The sequence below is a fragment of the Gobius niger genome (assembly GCF_951799975.1).
Source record: "Gobius niger genome assembly, chromosome: 10".
In the NCBI taxonomy this organism is placed as follows: Eukaryota; Metazoa; Chordata; class Actinopteri; order Gobiiformes; family Gobiidae; genus Gobius; species Gobius niger.
In genome coordinates this window covers 23976063-23991426 of record NC_136861.1, presented here as the reverse complement: position 1 = coordinate 23991426, position 15364 = coordinate 23976063, and the positions used below count along the sequence as shown (strand labels likewise).

General features: G+C 38.7%; 4 protein-coding genes across 4 annotated transcripts in view; 2 read left to right on the top strand and 2 right to left on the bottom strand.

Moving 5' to 3' along the window:
• Positions 1-88: 88 nt before the first annotated feature.
• mrps7 (mitochondrial ribosomal protein S7) lies at positions 89-2810 on the top strand. The gene is made up of 5 exons (XM_079564688.1): positions 89-191; positions 1284-1475; positions 1554-1617; positions 1691-1858; positions 2506-2810. Exons 1-5 carry the CDS (start codon positions 148-150, stop codon positions 2725-2727), a joined length of 690 nt encoding a protein of 229 aa, XP_079420814.1. The 5' UTR covers positions 89-147; the 3' UTR covers positions 2728-2810.
• Positions 2811-3324: 514 nt separating this feature from the next.
• On the bottom strand, positions 3325-5648 carry LOC306969539 (MIF4G domain-containing protein B-like). The gene is made up of 6 exons (XM_079565176.1): positions 5538-5648; positions 5036-5124; positions 4841-4950; positions 4611-4766; positions 4079-4171; positions 3325-4011 (listed from the first exon to the last, which is right to left on the bottom strand). The coding sequence occupies exons 2-6, from the start codon at positions 5112-5114 to the stop codon at positions 3784-3786; spliced, it is 666 nt and encodes a 221-aa protein (XP_079421302.1). The 5' UTR covers positions 5115-5124; positions 5538-5648; the 3' UTR covers positions 3325-3783.
• A 390-nt stretch (positions 5649-6038) lies between these two features.
• slc25a19 (solute carrier family 25 member 19) lies at positions 6039-8371 on the top strand. Its single transcript, XM_079565174.1, has 7 exons — positions 6039-6164; positions 6420-6595; positions 6679-6834; positions 6913-7083; positions 7155-7335; positions 7416-7546; positions 7619-8371. The coding sequence occupies exons 2-7, from the start codon at positions 6464-6466 to the stop codon at positions 7829-7831; spliced, it is 984 nt and encodes a 327-aa protein (XP_079421300.1). The 5' UTR covers positions 6039-6164; positions 6420-6463; the 3' UTR covers positions 7832-8371.
• An 80-nt stretch (positions 8372-8451) lies between these two features.
• The window catches only part of LOC306969700 (cytoplasmic phosphatidylinositol transfer protein 1-like), a 39585-nt gene continuing 32672 nt past the window's right edge, over positions 8452-15364 (bottom strand). Inside the window, exons 5-9 of the mRNA XM_079565396.1 lie at positions 15126-15197; positions 13099-13194; positions 10743-10898; positions 10337-10400; positions 8452-9382 (exon numbers count right to left, since the gene is read on the bottom strand). Coding sequence (XP_079421522.1) covers positions 9072-9382; positions 10337-10400; positions 10743-10898; positions 13099-13194; positions 15126-15197 — 699 coding nt within the window. The 3' untranslated portion in view covers positions 8452-9071. The remainder of the gene's footprint in view (positions 9383-10336; positions 10401-10742; positions 10899-13098; positions 13195-15125; positions 15198-15364) is intronic.

The window sequence follows — 15364 nt, the reverse complement described above, 5'->3', positions numbered from 1 at the left end:
TGTTATATTATTATCAAATATTTATGTCATTGAAGATTTTATTGATTCAAATACATTTCAACAATTTACTACAACAATGTATGTTTGTTTACAGGAAAATACTCAAGGTACTAACTTGGGGTCCTAACAGCTATTCACATTTTCAAGATGGCTGCCTCCGTCGCTGGATTACTAAAACCTTGGATTCCGAGGTAAATTCAAGTTAACCATGCCTTTTCACCACAAAGCCGTATAACATGTATGCGATTTTCTATAGGATTGGTTTAGTCTAAATTTGATCAGATTCATGTTGGTTTCTGCGCGTAAAGAGGTCGAAGGAAATGAGATAGCAGACAATTTGGCAAAGCTGTCACAAAGCAGGGGGGAGTCTTGCGGTGGCCTTCAGTAAGTCTGAGCTGAAGGACTTCCTCAAAACTCACATTTATTCTAAATGGCAGAGGCTTTGGGATCTAGAGCGCAGGGGGAGACATTTTTATCAGGTGCAAAAGAAGGTAGAAAGTGCTGTAAACTAGCATCCATTAAACTACTGCTTATGGATGTTTGATGGCAGCCGCCTCAAAGGTGAGTAAAACAAACTAAAACAGTCCAGCTTTTTGTTGTCAGCTTTCACACTGAAGAACTTGACATTAATTTCTCATAATTTCCATGATAAATAGTAACATTCTAAAGACTAAGTATCTTCCCTGTAGTTCTTAGTGGTTATCAAGTTCAGTAATGACAAACACTATGATTTACTGATTTTTGTTTTAAAAACATAGTTTTCTATGTGAAGGACCTGTTTCATGTTTCATTATTCTTTCATTATTCATTCACTTTTACCAATTAAACATGAACAATTCGATAAGATATCATCCTGACCTGCCATAGGTCAATGTTAGTGTCTATGACTTTACCAAACCCTCCCCTTGGACTGACCCAAGTGAGGGTTGAGTTAAATCTTTGCAATAATTAAAAGTGGTATCATTCTGTTTCTATTAAATCTGAAAGCCTCGTGATTTCGAGGTATCTACTCATTGTTCTGGAGAGTGTGCATCCTTAGCATCTTAGCAAAATGTTGAAAGCCTTGGCAGTATGTGACCCTACCCTCCCTGCTCTCTCTCTCTGACATCCTGCATAGATAGTGGGTGGCATTAATGCACCCTATACCGCCGAGTGCCGTTCACCATGAAGCAACAAAAAAAAATAAGTCATTTGAACACACTGCCCAAATATCCATGAATTCATGTTATGTAGTACACTGCACAATTGTAAATGACAGATCCCGCATGTGTGCTCTTTGTAAGGGTATTGCTGGTGAGATGGAGCAGGTACAACCCGTATTATCTGGAGCCAGAGGTGAGCAAGGAAGCCTACAGCCGCCCAGAGACTGAGCTGAGCGAAGAGGAGAGAGAGGAGCGTCGGCTGAAAGCACTAAGGCCGATCAAAGCAGCATCCAGCGGGCTCTCCAGCTCTGTGTACCATGATCCAGTCGTCAGGTTCAGCCAAATCCATCCTGGCATTTTATAATGTTTCTGTTTCAGAACTGTATAGTGAAAAATGCTTCTCCTTCTTAGCAAATTCATTAATATGATGATGAAACATGGAGACAAGATTCTAGCCAGAGAAATTATGACAGATGTAAGTAAAACAAAGCACTATCTAAATCTCTGCTCTACCCAGTCTGCTCATTTCACAATGACTTATCTTCCAGACTTTGGAACACATAAAGAGGAAGCAGGTGGAGAAGTATCACAAAGCTCCCATGGAAAAGAAGGAAGAGATTGAGTGCAATCCTTACACCATCTTCCATCAGGCCCTGGATAATTGTAAGCCTTTGGTGGGATTGGCCAGCATACAAAAAGGTGGAAAGTACTACCAGGTCAGTGACAATGTCTTAATGTCTTAATGCTAATAATATTTATAAATATGCTGCATTATCATTTTCTTCTCAGTAAATATTTTTGCGGAGGTGCTATTGACATAAAGTCACCGGATATTGGCAACAATGTCCATAATTTGTTATTTGTAACAATGTGACATGACAGAAAAAAAGCTGTAATTAATTGATATTAATTAAATCCTTTACACAAAGGCGTTTGTTGGTAATGAATCTTCAAGATGCCTCCGGTATTGAGAAATTAGTGTAAAATTAGTGTGAAATTCTGTACTGTTCAGATGCAAGTTCTGGTCAGTTCTTCCACACTATTCATAAAGGTTTTGTGAGCTTCTTCTTTCCATAGACTTTGTTTTGGATTCAATATTTGTCTCTGCGAGCAGCTAATTGTGGTCATGACTTCCATGCCTATTTGCGCCTCACTTTCTTCAAGTCCAATAACTTTTATGTTTTTCCCTTTTCATCATTTGAAATTAATAAACATAAATTATGGACACCTAAGGTTTTACATCTGGCATAAATCGTTATTTCTGTAGCACCTTCAGGTATTTAACTGAGAAAAATGGTAACAGTGTCAATACGTCTTTAAATGCTGTATAGAACTTAAAACTTCTCTTTGATCTAAAACACAGGTGCCCATTCCTCTGTCAGACAACAGGCGGCGCTTCCTTGCCATGAAGTGGATGATAAATGAATGCAGAGACAACAAGCACAGGCGCACACACATGTATGAGAAACTTTCCCAAGAACTGTTGGCTGCATTTAGCAAAGAGGGAACTGTAATAAAGAAGAAATATGAGATGCACAAGATGGCAGAATCCAACAGGGCATATGCCCACTTCCGCTGGTGGTAGTGTGTTCAAAACCATGGACTTATCAACTGTAAATATTTAAAGTACAATAAATCCTTTATAATACTGTGTGTATGGAGAGCTTTTAAGTAAAAATGTGTCTTTGATAAATACGTGATGGCTTTACTCTACCAAATACACCAAAAGAATGGGAAAAAATACATTTATTAGAAACAAACATTTGCTTAAAACATACAACCAAATGATAGAAAAATTCAACATTTTATAAATACATTATATAAATATCTTCCATAGCCACTACTGGAGTTCAACTATCATTTTCACGGCCCTATGAAAATGATCTGTATGGAGCTGTCTTGGCAGGGAACAGTACTTCTGCATTATAAATAAAAGCTAAAACAATTTGTTGAAATAAAACAATTTTTAAATTTTGGTCAAAACCATTTCACCTATTAACACAAGGCTAAACACATTTCTTGAAGAATTCAATCGAAAAGCAATAGTTCTTGCTTTAACAAATTCAGATGTAACTACCCTGTATAAAACTAATAAAGGGTGTTCTAGAAACAGTAAAACAAACTAAACCATTAAAGTTATAACAGTATAGCACATGAGTTTGCCAAATTACAACAGTAACACTTGAAACCTGCTACTATGTGGAAGGTGCCATGCAGCATGTACAAGTTTTTAAGCAATTTAACTTATTTTTTAAAGGTTACTTATATTGATCAGAATGGAAAAATATAAAGTACTCAGTGTTGAACCATGAAAAGAGGCATACATTATGGTAAAAGAACCTCTCTTAGTAAAGGAATGTTAAAAACTACCTTTTCACTGCAATCAAAATTTCAAGTTCAACAATAACAATAAACAGCACCGGGTATTAGTGCTCTGATTGCACCTTTCACTTCCACAGCACCATGTTCTGGTAAGTTTCTACAACTAGAACTGTTCGAACTATAGGTTTCGTCTAATCAAACTGCAAATAAACCCAAACCTTTGAAATACCTTCGGTTCCTATTGTGTTTCCTCGTGAAAAGAGCTGGTTTTACTATCAGTGGCAATGCCAAAATAAGTGTGGAAGGCAAGCCTATCATCCTAGTCAGAGATTTCACTATAGTAATACTTATGAGCAGTACCACTGAGCATCCAACCTCCAGCTCTGAACTCCAGGATCTCCAGCAGCAACAGGCGAGCCATGGATGTGAGCCCCTCCTGGAGAAGAAACCCGTCCCGCAATAGGTAGAACAGCTCGTCCATTCGTTGACTGTTCATTTTTTCCAATTGTTCCCCAATCCGGTGCAATTGCAGAACCAGGCAGTCCACCTAGAGAAAAAAAAACATAAAAAATGCTCGAATGTGTGATTGATGGAAAGAGACTCTAACAGCGTACCTCCTCTTCCTTCATCAGGGCATCAGGCTGGGCCAGCCTCATGAGACAATCATACACTGGATGCATCAGAGCCACCATTGGCATATTGTTCACCTGAAGAAAAATACACAGAGATCTAAGTGTTGATGAACACCATTAGGGCAGGGCGATATGGCCTACAATCTATATCACGATATAAAAAAGAAATATCACAATAACGATATGATTGACAATGGACAAATTACTTCAAAATCCCTGCCTTACACCTATTGGGAAGATTAATTCAGTGATATATATATATTTTTTTAATGGCATACTAATTTCCTATGATCTACTCAAGCAGTTTATATCCTTCATTTCTTTTTACCTTTTAAGCACCTGTCCCCGTGTTCTACAGTCAGTGTTTATGCGGCTCATGGAGCTGAGTGTACACAACGACTACACAACGACATCAAACAATTATATCATGATAACGATATGCAATACGATATGGCCCACCCTTAAACACCATTACATTAGTAATATAATCTATTCACACAATACATGTTCTTACTTTGAGGTAGTCAAAGATGTAGCAGATGAAAGTCACGTAGCACGTCCACTCTTGAATTGAGCGCCTTCTTGTTTCTTCCCTGTCCTTAAACTCTTGTTGAAGTCGATTCAAAAGGTTCCTTCGGAAAATATTTCCATTGTTCTGCTTTGCCTCCGCCTGTATAAAAACATCAGGCAAAAGACTGACTGAGTTGCTAATCTCATGCACAGCTGTAAAGACCAGACACAAACCTGAACTATAGTGTGACAGATGCGTCCTGCCTCTTTGCTAAACATCTGGTCTTTCAGAGACTGGTCCACAATAATTTTGGACACTTTTTCAAGGTCAACTGAACTGGGATCTGAAAAGCAGATGCACAAAAAAAAAAGTGAAATACAGGACCATTTACTTGAGCAATTGTTAATTGTTCAAAGAATGTGCAGTACCTTTCAAAGCTGTTTTTAATAACAACTGGGTCTCCTGATCAAATGATTGAATCTTGTAGTCCTCAGCAGAGTTTTCCATTGTACCAAACCTAAATGTATATGAAAATACTTGGTCATTACTTGGTTTGTACAGCATAATTGACACGGCACCCCTACAAGTTGACTGTATGGTTTAAGAAGGGGTACATCTCTAACACAATTTCTTGAGTTCACATTTTTTACATCACAAAAAGAAAATCAAGCCAACTGAAGCTAAAATGTTAAAATAAAAGCTAAAATATCCGTTTTCTTTGAAGCTCTTAGATTATGTGGTGCAATAAACAAAACATTCCTAGCCACATCGATAACACATAATTTAGCCTATGATGAAGTTGGCAAAGTAACATTACCATAAACAACCCGATGAGTTGATCTACTGTACACTGCATGCTAAAACATTGATGTACGACATACAAGGTTACGGCGATTTCTAACACAGAAAGTAAATAAACTTTATATGTACCGGCGGCGTTATTTGTTCATTGAATGAAGAAATGTTGATGCCATCAAAAACTGCGCTAAAGTGGATTGTGTGCGGCTTCATCGACGGTGGAACATCGGTATAAACTACTCAAGAGCGCCACCCCGAGGATTGTTCTTAATCATAAAAGTTAAAATATAAAATACAAATGAGTGTGAATTAGTGAGTGAAAAACAAGAGAATAATAATAATGAAAAAAACAAACAAAAACAAAAAACAAATGTATTTGGGGCAGTTTTACTCTTTGGTAAACTGTGGTGTCGAACTACCGCCCTCTTGCGGTCATTGTATATTACCACAATAACAGATAAATGAACGGTCTATGGTCCTCTGTTGATCAGCACATACTTTACAAAACGTTGTCACCAGTTTGATGAAACTACCACCATTTACCAAATTGTTTTGCTAAGTAAAGAGTTTGCCGAAGATTAAGAAAATACACGAAATAAAGAAATAATGTGAACCGGAAGTGATAAACCGCAGCACAAAAGGTCGAGCAGATGGGTGTGTTATGGTTGTGTCCATATGACTTTTTTGGTTGTGTACTTGGTTGCATGTTGGCTAAGACTTGGCATTTTATCTCTAACTGAGAAGGACATTAGTTTCAAGGCAAGTGCAGATTTTGATTGCTATAATATAGATAAAACATAACGTAATACCTCGGCAAGCGCAAGTTCAGAAATGTAGGCTACTTCTAGCTAAAGTTCTAGCTGAACATGTCCTCTCAGGAGATGTCATGTGACATGTCATATTGTGTTTTTGTAATGTACTACCATTATAAATGTCTTTAACAGAATCTGAAGAGAAATGGCTATGAAACATGTGCACACTCCACGTATTTCTAACAATGTATGATTTAAACAGCTGATTTTTGCCCAGTACTACACCCACTGAGGGTGTGAGGGGTCATGGTGGGTTATGATTCCCGTGCTAAGGATGCAGCTCTGTCCTCAGAAGAGGCTGCCTTGGCTGGGTCAGCTGCAGGGATGGTCACACGAGCCATCATCAGTCCCTTTGATGTCATTAAAATAAGGTTTCAGGTATTGTACAATAGCACAGGTTTTGTTGCATGAACTGTATTCATTCATTGAGCCCTTACCGTAGACTTATTTCTGGTTTCCAGCTCCAGATTGAACGTCTGTCGTCACAGAAACCAGAGGGCAAGTATACTGGACTATTTCAGGCATGTCGCTGCATTTACTCAGAAGAAGGTCTGCCAGCTTTTTGGAAAGGGCACATCCCAGCACAACTTCTGTCTATTACGTTTGGGGCTGTGCAGGTACAATTATGTTACACTAGTAATAATACACATTACACAGTCACAACAACTTTAACTTACATACGCTGTACTGCATAGTTTGCAAGCTTTGAGGGTTTGACTGAGGTGATCCACAAGACAACATCATATGATAGTCAAACATCAGGAGTGCATTTTGTGTGTGGAGGCCTGGCTGCCTGCTCCGCTACAGTCGTCTGTCAACCTCTTGACACTTTAAGGACTCGATTTGCAGCACAAGGAGAACCCAAGGTAAGTTATATCCATTTTGTGCAGCTTTAGAGCAATCTCTTTATATTGACAAATAAAATGATGTACTTCAGATCTACAGGAATCTCCGTCATGCTGTTTTCACAATGTGTCGTTCTGAAGGGATGCTAACATTTTATCGGGGCCTGTCTCCAACACTCGTGGCTGTGTTTCCATATGCTGGTCTGCAATTCTTTTTCTACAATGTGTTTAAAAATATGTTAGGTCCTACCCACAAAGCTGGGCACTCTGGAGGTCAGTGGAGGTTTTTTCAAGTGTATACAGCAGCCATGGTATATATCACACCGACACACTATTGTTGCATTTGTTTTCAGGAAACCTGCAAAGTCTCTTGTGTGGGAGTGCAGCAGGGATGATCAGTAAAACTATCACTTACCCCTTTGATCTTTTCAAGAAGAGACTCCAGGTTGGGGGCTTTGAAGCGGCCCGCCTTCACTTTGGAAAGGTAGCTTATTATTCTCGGTCGGCCAAATTTTCAGTCTTCTGATGTTATGTGGTAAACTGTTTTTCTGCGTAGGTGCGTTCTTATAAGGGCCTTCTGGACTGCGCAGGTCAAATTGCCAAAGAGGAAGGTCTCCAAGGGTTTTATAAAGGCCTTTCACCAAGCCTTTTGAAGGCTGCACTGTCAACGGGCTTTACTTTTTTTGGGTATGAATTTTTCCTTGACCTACTGCGTGATCTGAAAGCAAGACCGAGAAATGGCCTCCACCAGGATCCAAAACCAAGATAGGAATGATGATCAGTAAAATGACACAATCACGCACATTGGAGAATCTTTTCCTGTTTCTTGCACCTAAGACTTTTTATATAAATGTTAATGAAAACTTAATGTTTACATGTGATGTTGGGAAATGGACAAACTTGTATTTATTTATTTCTGATAATATGATCATGAATGTTACAGGGTTACATACATATCTTGTTTAACTTTTGACTTTGGGGGTTTTAAGAGACCATGTAACACAAAATTGACTCAAGTTTTTGTTCAACTCTGTCCAATAATGTTACATTAAGATCATTATTTTGTTGAAAACAAAACTCATGAGTCAAACTCTTTTTTTACTTACAGCAAAAGAAAAGTTTTATGTGCCATTTCTTTTATTACTTGACGTTAAGTTAATCCTCCAGTTATTTATGCCATTTCTGTTACCATCATAAATATGTACTTTTCTGTTTAGTCATTTGCCTTTGTTGTTAAGTAGGATATTGAGCGACACTTAAACAGCATATTTGAAACTAAACATTTTAAGTACAGTTACAGCTTCTGCTTTTTTTTTTTAACTTTAATTTCATGAAATTGCATTTTTAAAACTTACAATATAACAGAAAACATGAAATGTGTTTGACCATGTATTGACCAAACATTGTCTATGTTGTGGCAACAAAAGAGCACTGACATTTATTTCACAGTCATGCAGTTATATACATACAACATTTATATTAGTTTTTTTTAAATTGGGGATATTATTACTGCATAAAACAACATTTCTCAAGTATGAATCTAAATGCTGTACAAACAAAACACCTCACAACACACTTCCCAACAACAGTAAATATATATAAATACAGACCTACCAATCAAACAGTGTCTAGAGATTAAATAACAAAGTTACTGAAGAAGTGTGATAAAGTAAACTGGGTGCTAGTTTACTGATCATTGAGGATCAGAGAAATGTCAACTACTTTTGAGCTTATACAGCAATTCATCTCTATTTCTGGAAGAAACATGAATAGACTGGTTCTCGTCTGCGTGCTGTCTCGTCACCTTTCAGACAGCACAGGAGCAGTATCTGGCATGTATCAGAATCACCGGCATGTCTTCTGGGGCGCGGGGGGACCTAGGATCACCAGGGCAGTGAAAAGTCTGCTTCACTTCAGCTGGCAGAGGAGCGTTTTGGGGATGCGCTGTGCAGTCATCCTCCTTTGGACATTCAGAGATACAACACTTGCTGGCTCATACCGGCCTAGTCTCATTCGGGCTGTGGACTGGAATTCCACGAGAAAAAGCTGGGAAGTTTAAAAATGGAATCCCGTCGTCCCGGATCAGGCAGGGTCAAAGTCTCCGGAGCGGACTTCTTCCTGGGTCGCTCTTTGGGGACAGCGAGGAAATCTGGAGCTTCAGTGGACAGGGGTGTGGAGGGAGCGCTGCTGGGGCCGTTGCGGGTGTTTACCGGTAATGTGGTCTCACTGATGGAGATGGCGGGAGGGAATGTACCAATCTTCTCATTTGTGGCTTCCTGTGTGGCCCGCTCAAACTCTCTGACTTCCCCCATTGTCATATCTGTTGATTAAAATCAAGTTTGAATTTTGATGGAACTGAACATTGCTGACATGCACTTAATGAGACAGTATCTTATTTCATAATCAAATCTCAATTCTTAATGAAATTTACCAAAACATCCTCAACACCAAACAAAAACTAAATGTACTCCGTAGCATTTGTTTCTTCAAATCTCTTTCCCTCAAAGTTGAGCTGTCTGGGGCAGGTCTATTTGATTCAAACATACACACGCCAAAGATCAGAGAGAAATGCTTCAAAGAAGAGTAGACCAGTATCTTGTAAATAATACAAATGATTGGGTGGGAACTGATGTGAAATGTAGATGTCCAGTTTTATGTCTGTTGCAGCAGCTATATCAAAGCAAAACAAACTAATGTTTGTTTTTTCATATCATAATATATGCATAAATACATTCATGGTTCTAGAGTCATAAGTATCCTAGAAAAATGTTCTCAAGCTGTCATCTGTACTGGTAGCTACTAGCTGGTCATTAGATTAGTTTATTAGATGAATCCGATGTCAAACAATCACACGACAGCCAGAGCTGTGTTCAGGAATGGCCCGATCCTGGATCTTTGTGTTACCCAAAACTGGGGCTTGCCTAGTCTTTCAACCCATGAAGCAAGTGCATCATCTGGGGCTCATAGTAAATGGTAAATGGTCACAATTTATACAGCGCTTTTCTAACTTCATTTGGCCCAAAGTGCTTAACAGCAAGGAACCAGACACCCATACACACTCTCATACATACACCAATTTAAATGCAGACACTGGAGGCGTATTATATTATTATTATATTAATGCTAGACTCATTATGGCCTACTGCTAAGAGCTCTTTAGTTACTGACAAAGCCTACTGAGGAAAGGGTAAAACAACCTGGTCCAGATGACTGCATGAGAACATTTTCTATGTTTTGGAAAACTCCTGTTCGACTGAGAGCCTACACATCTTACCAATCCATTCGTCAATCCAGGCAAACGCTTGTCTGTGTCCCAACAGCAGAACATCTCGGATCACCTAAAGATATCAAACACATTAATATACAAGGAATGATGAATTAAAAGCAAGTTTAAACAATCAGTAAAAAACAGAAGGTGGTAGAATGCTACAAATATGCCTTCTGCAAAATATTTTAAGATCTTAAACGCTCCTTCCTTTCCACCTCTAGAGAGATGTGATTTATTTGAGTCATGCCTAGCGATACTGTGTGAGTAATGGCTTGACATGTGTGGGTGAGCTTGAGGCGAGAACAGGGACAGCAAACCCAAGGGACAGATGCTGTGAAGGGAGACAGATTTTGGAAATAAGCAGTGTGTATGCATGAAGTAGTTTGAGCAGATGGAGCTGAAAACTTCTGACCTTGTGTACAAACTGCTCCACTCGAGTCTGCAAGCCCCACACTTCAAACTTCACCGTGACCAGTTTGTAGGAACACATGATGGGATCCTGCGTGTCTATCCAGCCCTCTTGCAGCAAACCACGCTCTGTCTTTTTGGATTTAAAGTAACGCAGATCCTATAAGAAGACAGGCCTTCAATTAATACAACATTTTATTAATGACATTGAGGGCCATAGTTGTGGCACAATTCACTTAAAGGTGCATTTGGCAAGTTTTTATGCAAAAAAGGTTGATATCTGTGTGTGTGTATTTGACCTCATAGTGTTTGAGTGGTTAGCATGGCGCCTTTGCTTTTGATCACAGTGGTCTCTACAACGCTCAAGGGTAAATTGTTTTGTATTTTTCCATGGTGAGGGGGTCTGTCTGCAGTGAAAACCTTCCAATCAATTGATCCTGTGTCCTAGAGGCCGCAATGATGGAAAGTAAAGGCGACCTGCTGACCACTAATACAGCCGCTGGGTCATGCGGTCAAATACGCACAGATATAAACTTTTTTTCCACTCAAAAAGTTGCATAATACACTTTTAATGATTTTTAATGCCCCACAAGAAAACAGTGCCATGTATCTCTAGTTCATAAAAAAGAGTAGATATCAATACAATTAATTAAGTCAATGACTTGACAATGAATATGGGAGTAGTTTATGAAAAATGTTTGATTTCTTTTTCCACTTTGTTGTCCTCAGAGAGTATATCTGCACAACAGGCGTCTTCAATCCATTTTCTTTATTTACAGTAATCACCAAACTCCAGGGACTAATTATGTCTTCAGGCTCATTTGTCCCGCTGTCCCATGCCATGTGTAAAAGCGAGATCAGCGTCCCGCTGTGAACGCCGTGGCACAAGAGGCCGCTTTACAGAACCTGTGTTGCTGTTTGTTCTACGCAAACCAAGTTACATCAATAATACAACTCTGTTTGTACTATTGATTTAACATGAATTATTGTTGGGGGAATTCAAATAATACTGATTCAAAATTAAATGTATTTCATCATGATTTCCATTATTGAAGTTTCATAACGCTGTGACTTACGAGCAGCAAATATTAATATGACCAAATTAAAATGAAATGTCGCACCTTATTTTACAGCACAGAAATGGCTTGGAAATATCATGACAACTGGGAATAGTTTGCAGTTCTGTTATCATGTTATTATATACTGACCATGTTTCCTACCATCTTGATCATATTTACGCTGGGTTAAGTTGAGGGTTATAATGATTACTTTAAAAAATCAGTCAGGTCTGTGTCCATGTAAATACTATACTAACAATGTTGCACTTTTAAGTCCATCCTATTATCAGGCTATGTGCTGCAAAGTCCTACCAAATAGTCTTTATTGTTGCATTTTTTAAACGTTTTTCAGCTTTTCGTCTTTTGTTGTCTTTGTCTGTTGTATTTGATAAATCTATGTTTTGCTGCATTCACATTTAAGCAAATGAACAAATAGAAAGTATAGGTTTCAACATGTCATTTGTTCTGTCTTAAATAATGTTCATGCCATTTACGCCGAGATAACAGCAATTACACATACAGTATATGTACCTCCCTGGAGTGTTTACACATTGGCTGTTGGTCACTATAAATGCACATACAAATGCCAGCTTGCGACATGCTGCTTTCACTCTGCCTCCGCCTCAGATTATTTCTGGCTGCTCGGATGTTAGTGGACCACGAGGCCTCCCGCTGAGAGTTGAGCATGTGTCAATAAAACCCCACCACTACAGAGCTGTCATGACCTTTATGACTATTAATAACTTGTCTTTTTACGACCATCTTGCGGCTGATGATCACACGCTCAAATACAAACGTTCAATCATGCCCGCACCTCCTGCAGTTTATAAACAGGCATCTCAGTCACTCTCATAGCTCAGAGGGGACAGTTGGCTGCTGGTGGTTGGACTGAGCTGGTGCTGCATAAGCAATAGCTAACACCCCATTGTCTTATATGTGCTAATATGTGCAGCGCAACTCCGCTCTCCTTCTCTCCTTTGCAGCAAAACGGTGGATTTAGAAAGGAGTCAGACCCTGTTTAATGGTCTCTATTTTAAAGATTGAATATATTTTTTTCAATGATAAAACATCTTCACGAATGAGTCCTACAAATAAATGAAAACAAAGTAAATCTAGTATGTATTACACTATATTATATAACTATATTATAAACATTTACTCAGTGAAGGAGGACAAAACTAATTTAATTTCACTACTAGTGTTAAAAAAAAACAGATACAAGGCATTAATTAAGTGGTTATGTCTATTTATGAAGCAACCATCTTCCTCAAGGCTACACACAGCCTCCGTGACTCCTCTCACCTCTGAGTCTTTGTAGTGGCGCTCGGGGACCTCGTCGTAAGCGATATCCACGATGCACACCTCAATTTCCTCATCTCTGGGCTCGCCGCCAAATATCTGTCCAGGGGGTGATATATGAAGATGGTTTTATCAATAATGCAGCGGACAGGTTGACAAATAGGGCAGGATACGCCGGTGCAGCCCCTTGTCGCTTACAGTGAGAGTGGAGATTGTTTACCTTACTGCTGCGGTAGATAAAGAGTGATGGGTATGGTACTACGGGCCAGAAAGTACAGGGTTCAAAGGAGTATCAATAGAATAACTTGCATTTGAGACTGTAATATAATAAAAAGGTGAAAGATCATCATTTTGATTCCTAAAATGCTTTACAAAAAACACAGTTGATATAAGTGCTGCACAATAATAAAGAAAAAGAAATAAAAAGAGAACAGGTCTAATTTAACAAAGTGCCACACATCAAGTGTCAGAGTCATTCTTTCAGAATAAGCTGAACTCTTGGGTAGGATCCGCAAATAGAATAAGATAGGCCTTACTAACTTAATCACAACGATATTACTAAGCCTATTTATAAACAGATGAAGAATGTTCAATGAGCAATATTTTAAGAATGATGAAATACATGGAAAAGGCAACTTTGGAGTAAAAGAGAATCACTAGATTCACAGCTCAATTCCTCACTCTCATTAACACAACACTTGTTACTGACTAGTACAATTGTGGCCATCTGTGATAAAGCTACAATGTGACTTTCGTGGACGGCCACTGGGGGGTGCTATAGTCGTTTTAATAGAAGCCCAGACTCAAAAAGCTATTGCATAACCTTAAAATAATGCTCTTAGCTTTTGGTTTGTTTGAGCAGTAATGATTTTGTCACGATTTTGAGGAAAAAATAAGTTTTGGTGATTATGCAACCTGAGCTCTGCTTACAAGTGTGCTTGATAGTTGCAAGACAGATCCAAAGATAATATCTGCCTGTCGTCAGGACAGAAACCTTTGTTGACGACTGTGCTGACGAACCAGTAGTTTTCAAGTTACATTCTTTGAGGTAAAAACACATCGGCTTTCATATTGGGGAAAACTCTCAGTACTTGGAAAGCAGGTAAACGTTCCTGCACTGTCTGAAGTACTGTTTACGCAAGTTAAACAAGAGTCTAGGATTTCTTTTTACATGGATTGACACCAAATGCAAACTGTGTGAGTTTATGTATTATTTTAAAATTTACAAGTTAGTGTTTGCCAACTGTAGTGAACGACTGTCATTCAGCCACCATTCATGACGGGGAAAAAAGAAAAGAGGAATAAAGATCATATTGTATTTTTATATTGTAGTACTTCTTGTCAAGCCTCTTAAACCTATCTGCAATACATTATGCGTGGCTATTATGTTTACAGTATCGCCATGGTTACAGTAGGTCTATCACAATAATTACTATTGATTTATTGTTCAATAAATGACACACAAACAATCAATCTATTGTGTGCTTAATATTTAGCATAAGTGCATTGAGGTGGAATTTTCCCTTTATTTTTTACTCTATTTGTGTAATACTTGAACAATTTTACTGAAGTGAAACATATTTCTTGTTAATTGCAACTCATAAGATATAGATTGACTGTGATTTCCTTTTTTTTTAGTTTCATTGGCATAAAATACATTCTTGCTTCAATATCGAATTAAAAGCAGCCCTCCAAGTGTTGTTGAAAACTACCTGTGTGCTGTGTAGAATGTGTACATGGTTCTCTACATGGCAATCTCTACAGAGTATTTATGTGTAACAGGCAATAAAAATGCTAATGTTAAGTATAAATGGCACACTTTTATGATCCTCTGTATGGTGCGATAAGACTCCTCCTATAGAGGCTATAAGGCAGCGCGATCGACCGTGGGAAGAACTGACACATCAAAGACAGGCAGGTGTGTGTGGAAAGACACTGACAGCTGCAAAAGAAGACTACAACACCAGCAGCGAGACGTGCAGAAATCTCATTCTCCTTTGACAGCCCAGCCCCGACTGTGCCATACTCACATGGTCGTTGGTTCCTTTGTTGTCTTCATACTTGGTCTCGATGTGGATGGAAAACTTGGGCAGGAAAGAGCACTGTGTTGGAGACACAGACAGCATTAACATCCATATGGTTGCAATCTACAGCATCACATTATGGCCCTATGACAAAGGGAATAACAGGGATTAATATAATCTTTGTCGAGATGCAGTAGGCAACAGATCAGCTTTGTCCTAAAATCGAGTTGTTGCACAACAATTCT

Excerpts from the sequence above, each read along its gene's own strand:
- mrps7 (XM_079564688.1), top strand. The coding sequence starts at position 148 with ATGGCTGCCTCCGTCGCTGGATTACTAAAACCTTGGATTCCGAG. Across the intron at positions 192-1,283 it reads CTAAAACCTTGGATTCCGAG|GGTATTGCTGGTGAGATGGA; the intron begins GTAAATTCAAGT and ends GCTCTTTGTAAG. Across the intron at positions 1,618-1,690 it reads CCAGAGAAATTATGACAGAT|ACTTTGGAACACATAAAGAG; the intron begins GTAAGTAAAACA and ends CTTATCTTCCAG.
- LOC306969539 (XM_079565176.1), bottom strand. The coding sequence starts at position 5,114 with ATGGAAAACTCTGCTGAGGACTACAAGATTCAATCATTTGATCAGGAG. Across the intron at positions 4,951-5,035 it reads ATTAAAAACAGCTTTGAAAG|ATCCCAGTTCAGTTGACCTT; the intron begins GTACTGCACATT and ends TCTGCTTTTCAG. Across the intron at positions 4,172-4,610 it reads ACATCTTTGACTACCTCAAA|GTGAACAATATGCCAATGGT; the intron begins GTAAGAACATGT and ends ATTTTTCTTCAG.
- slc25a19 (XM_079565174.1), top strand. The coding sequence starts at position 6,464 with ATGGTGGGTTATGATTCCCGTGCTAAGGATGCAGCTCTGTCCTCAGAA. Across the intron at positions 6,835-6,912 it reads TTACGTTTGGGGCTGTGCAG|TTTGCAAGCTTTGAGGGTTT; the intron begins GTACAATTATGT and ends TGTACTGCATAG. Across the intron at positions 7,547-7,618 it reads CCCGCCTTCACTTTGGAAAG|GTGCGTTCTTATAAGGGCCT; the intron begins GTAGCTTATTAT and ends TTTTCTGCGTAG.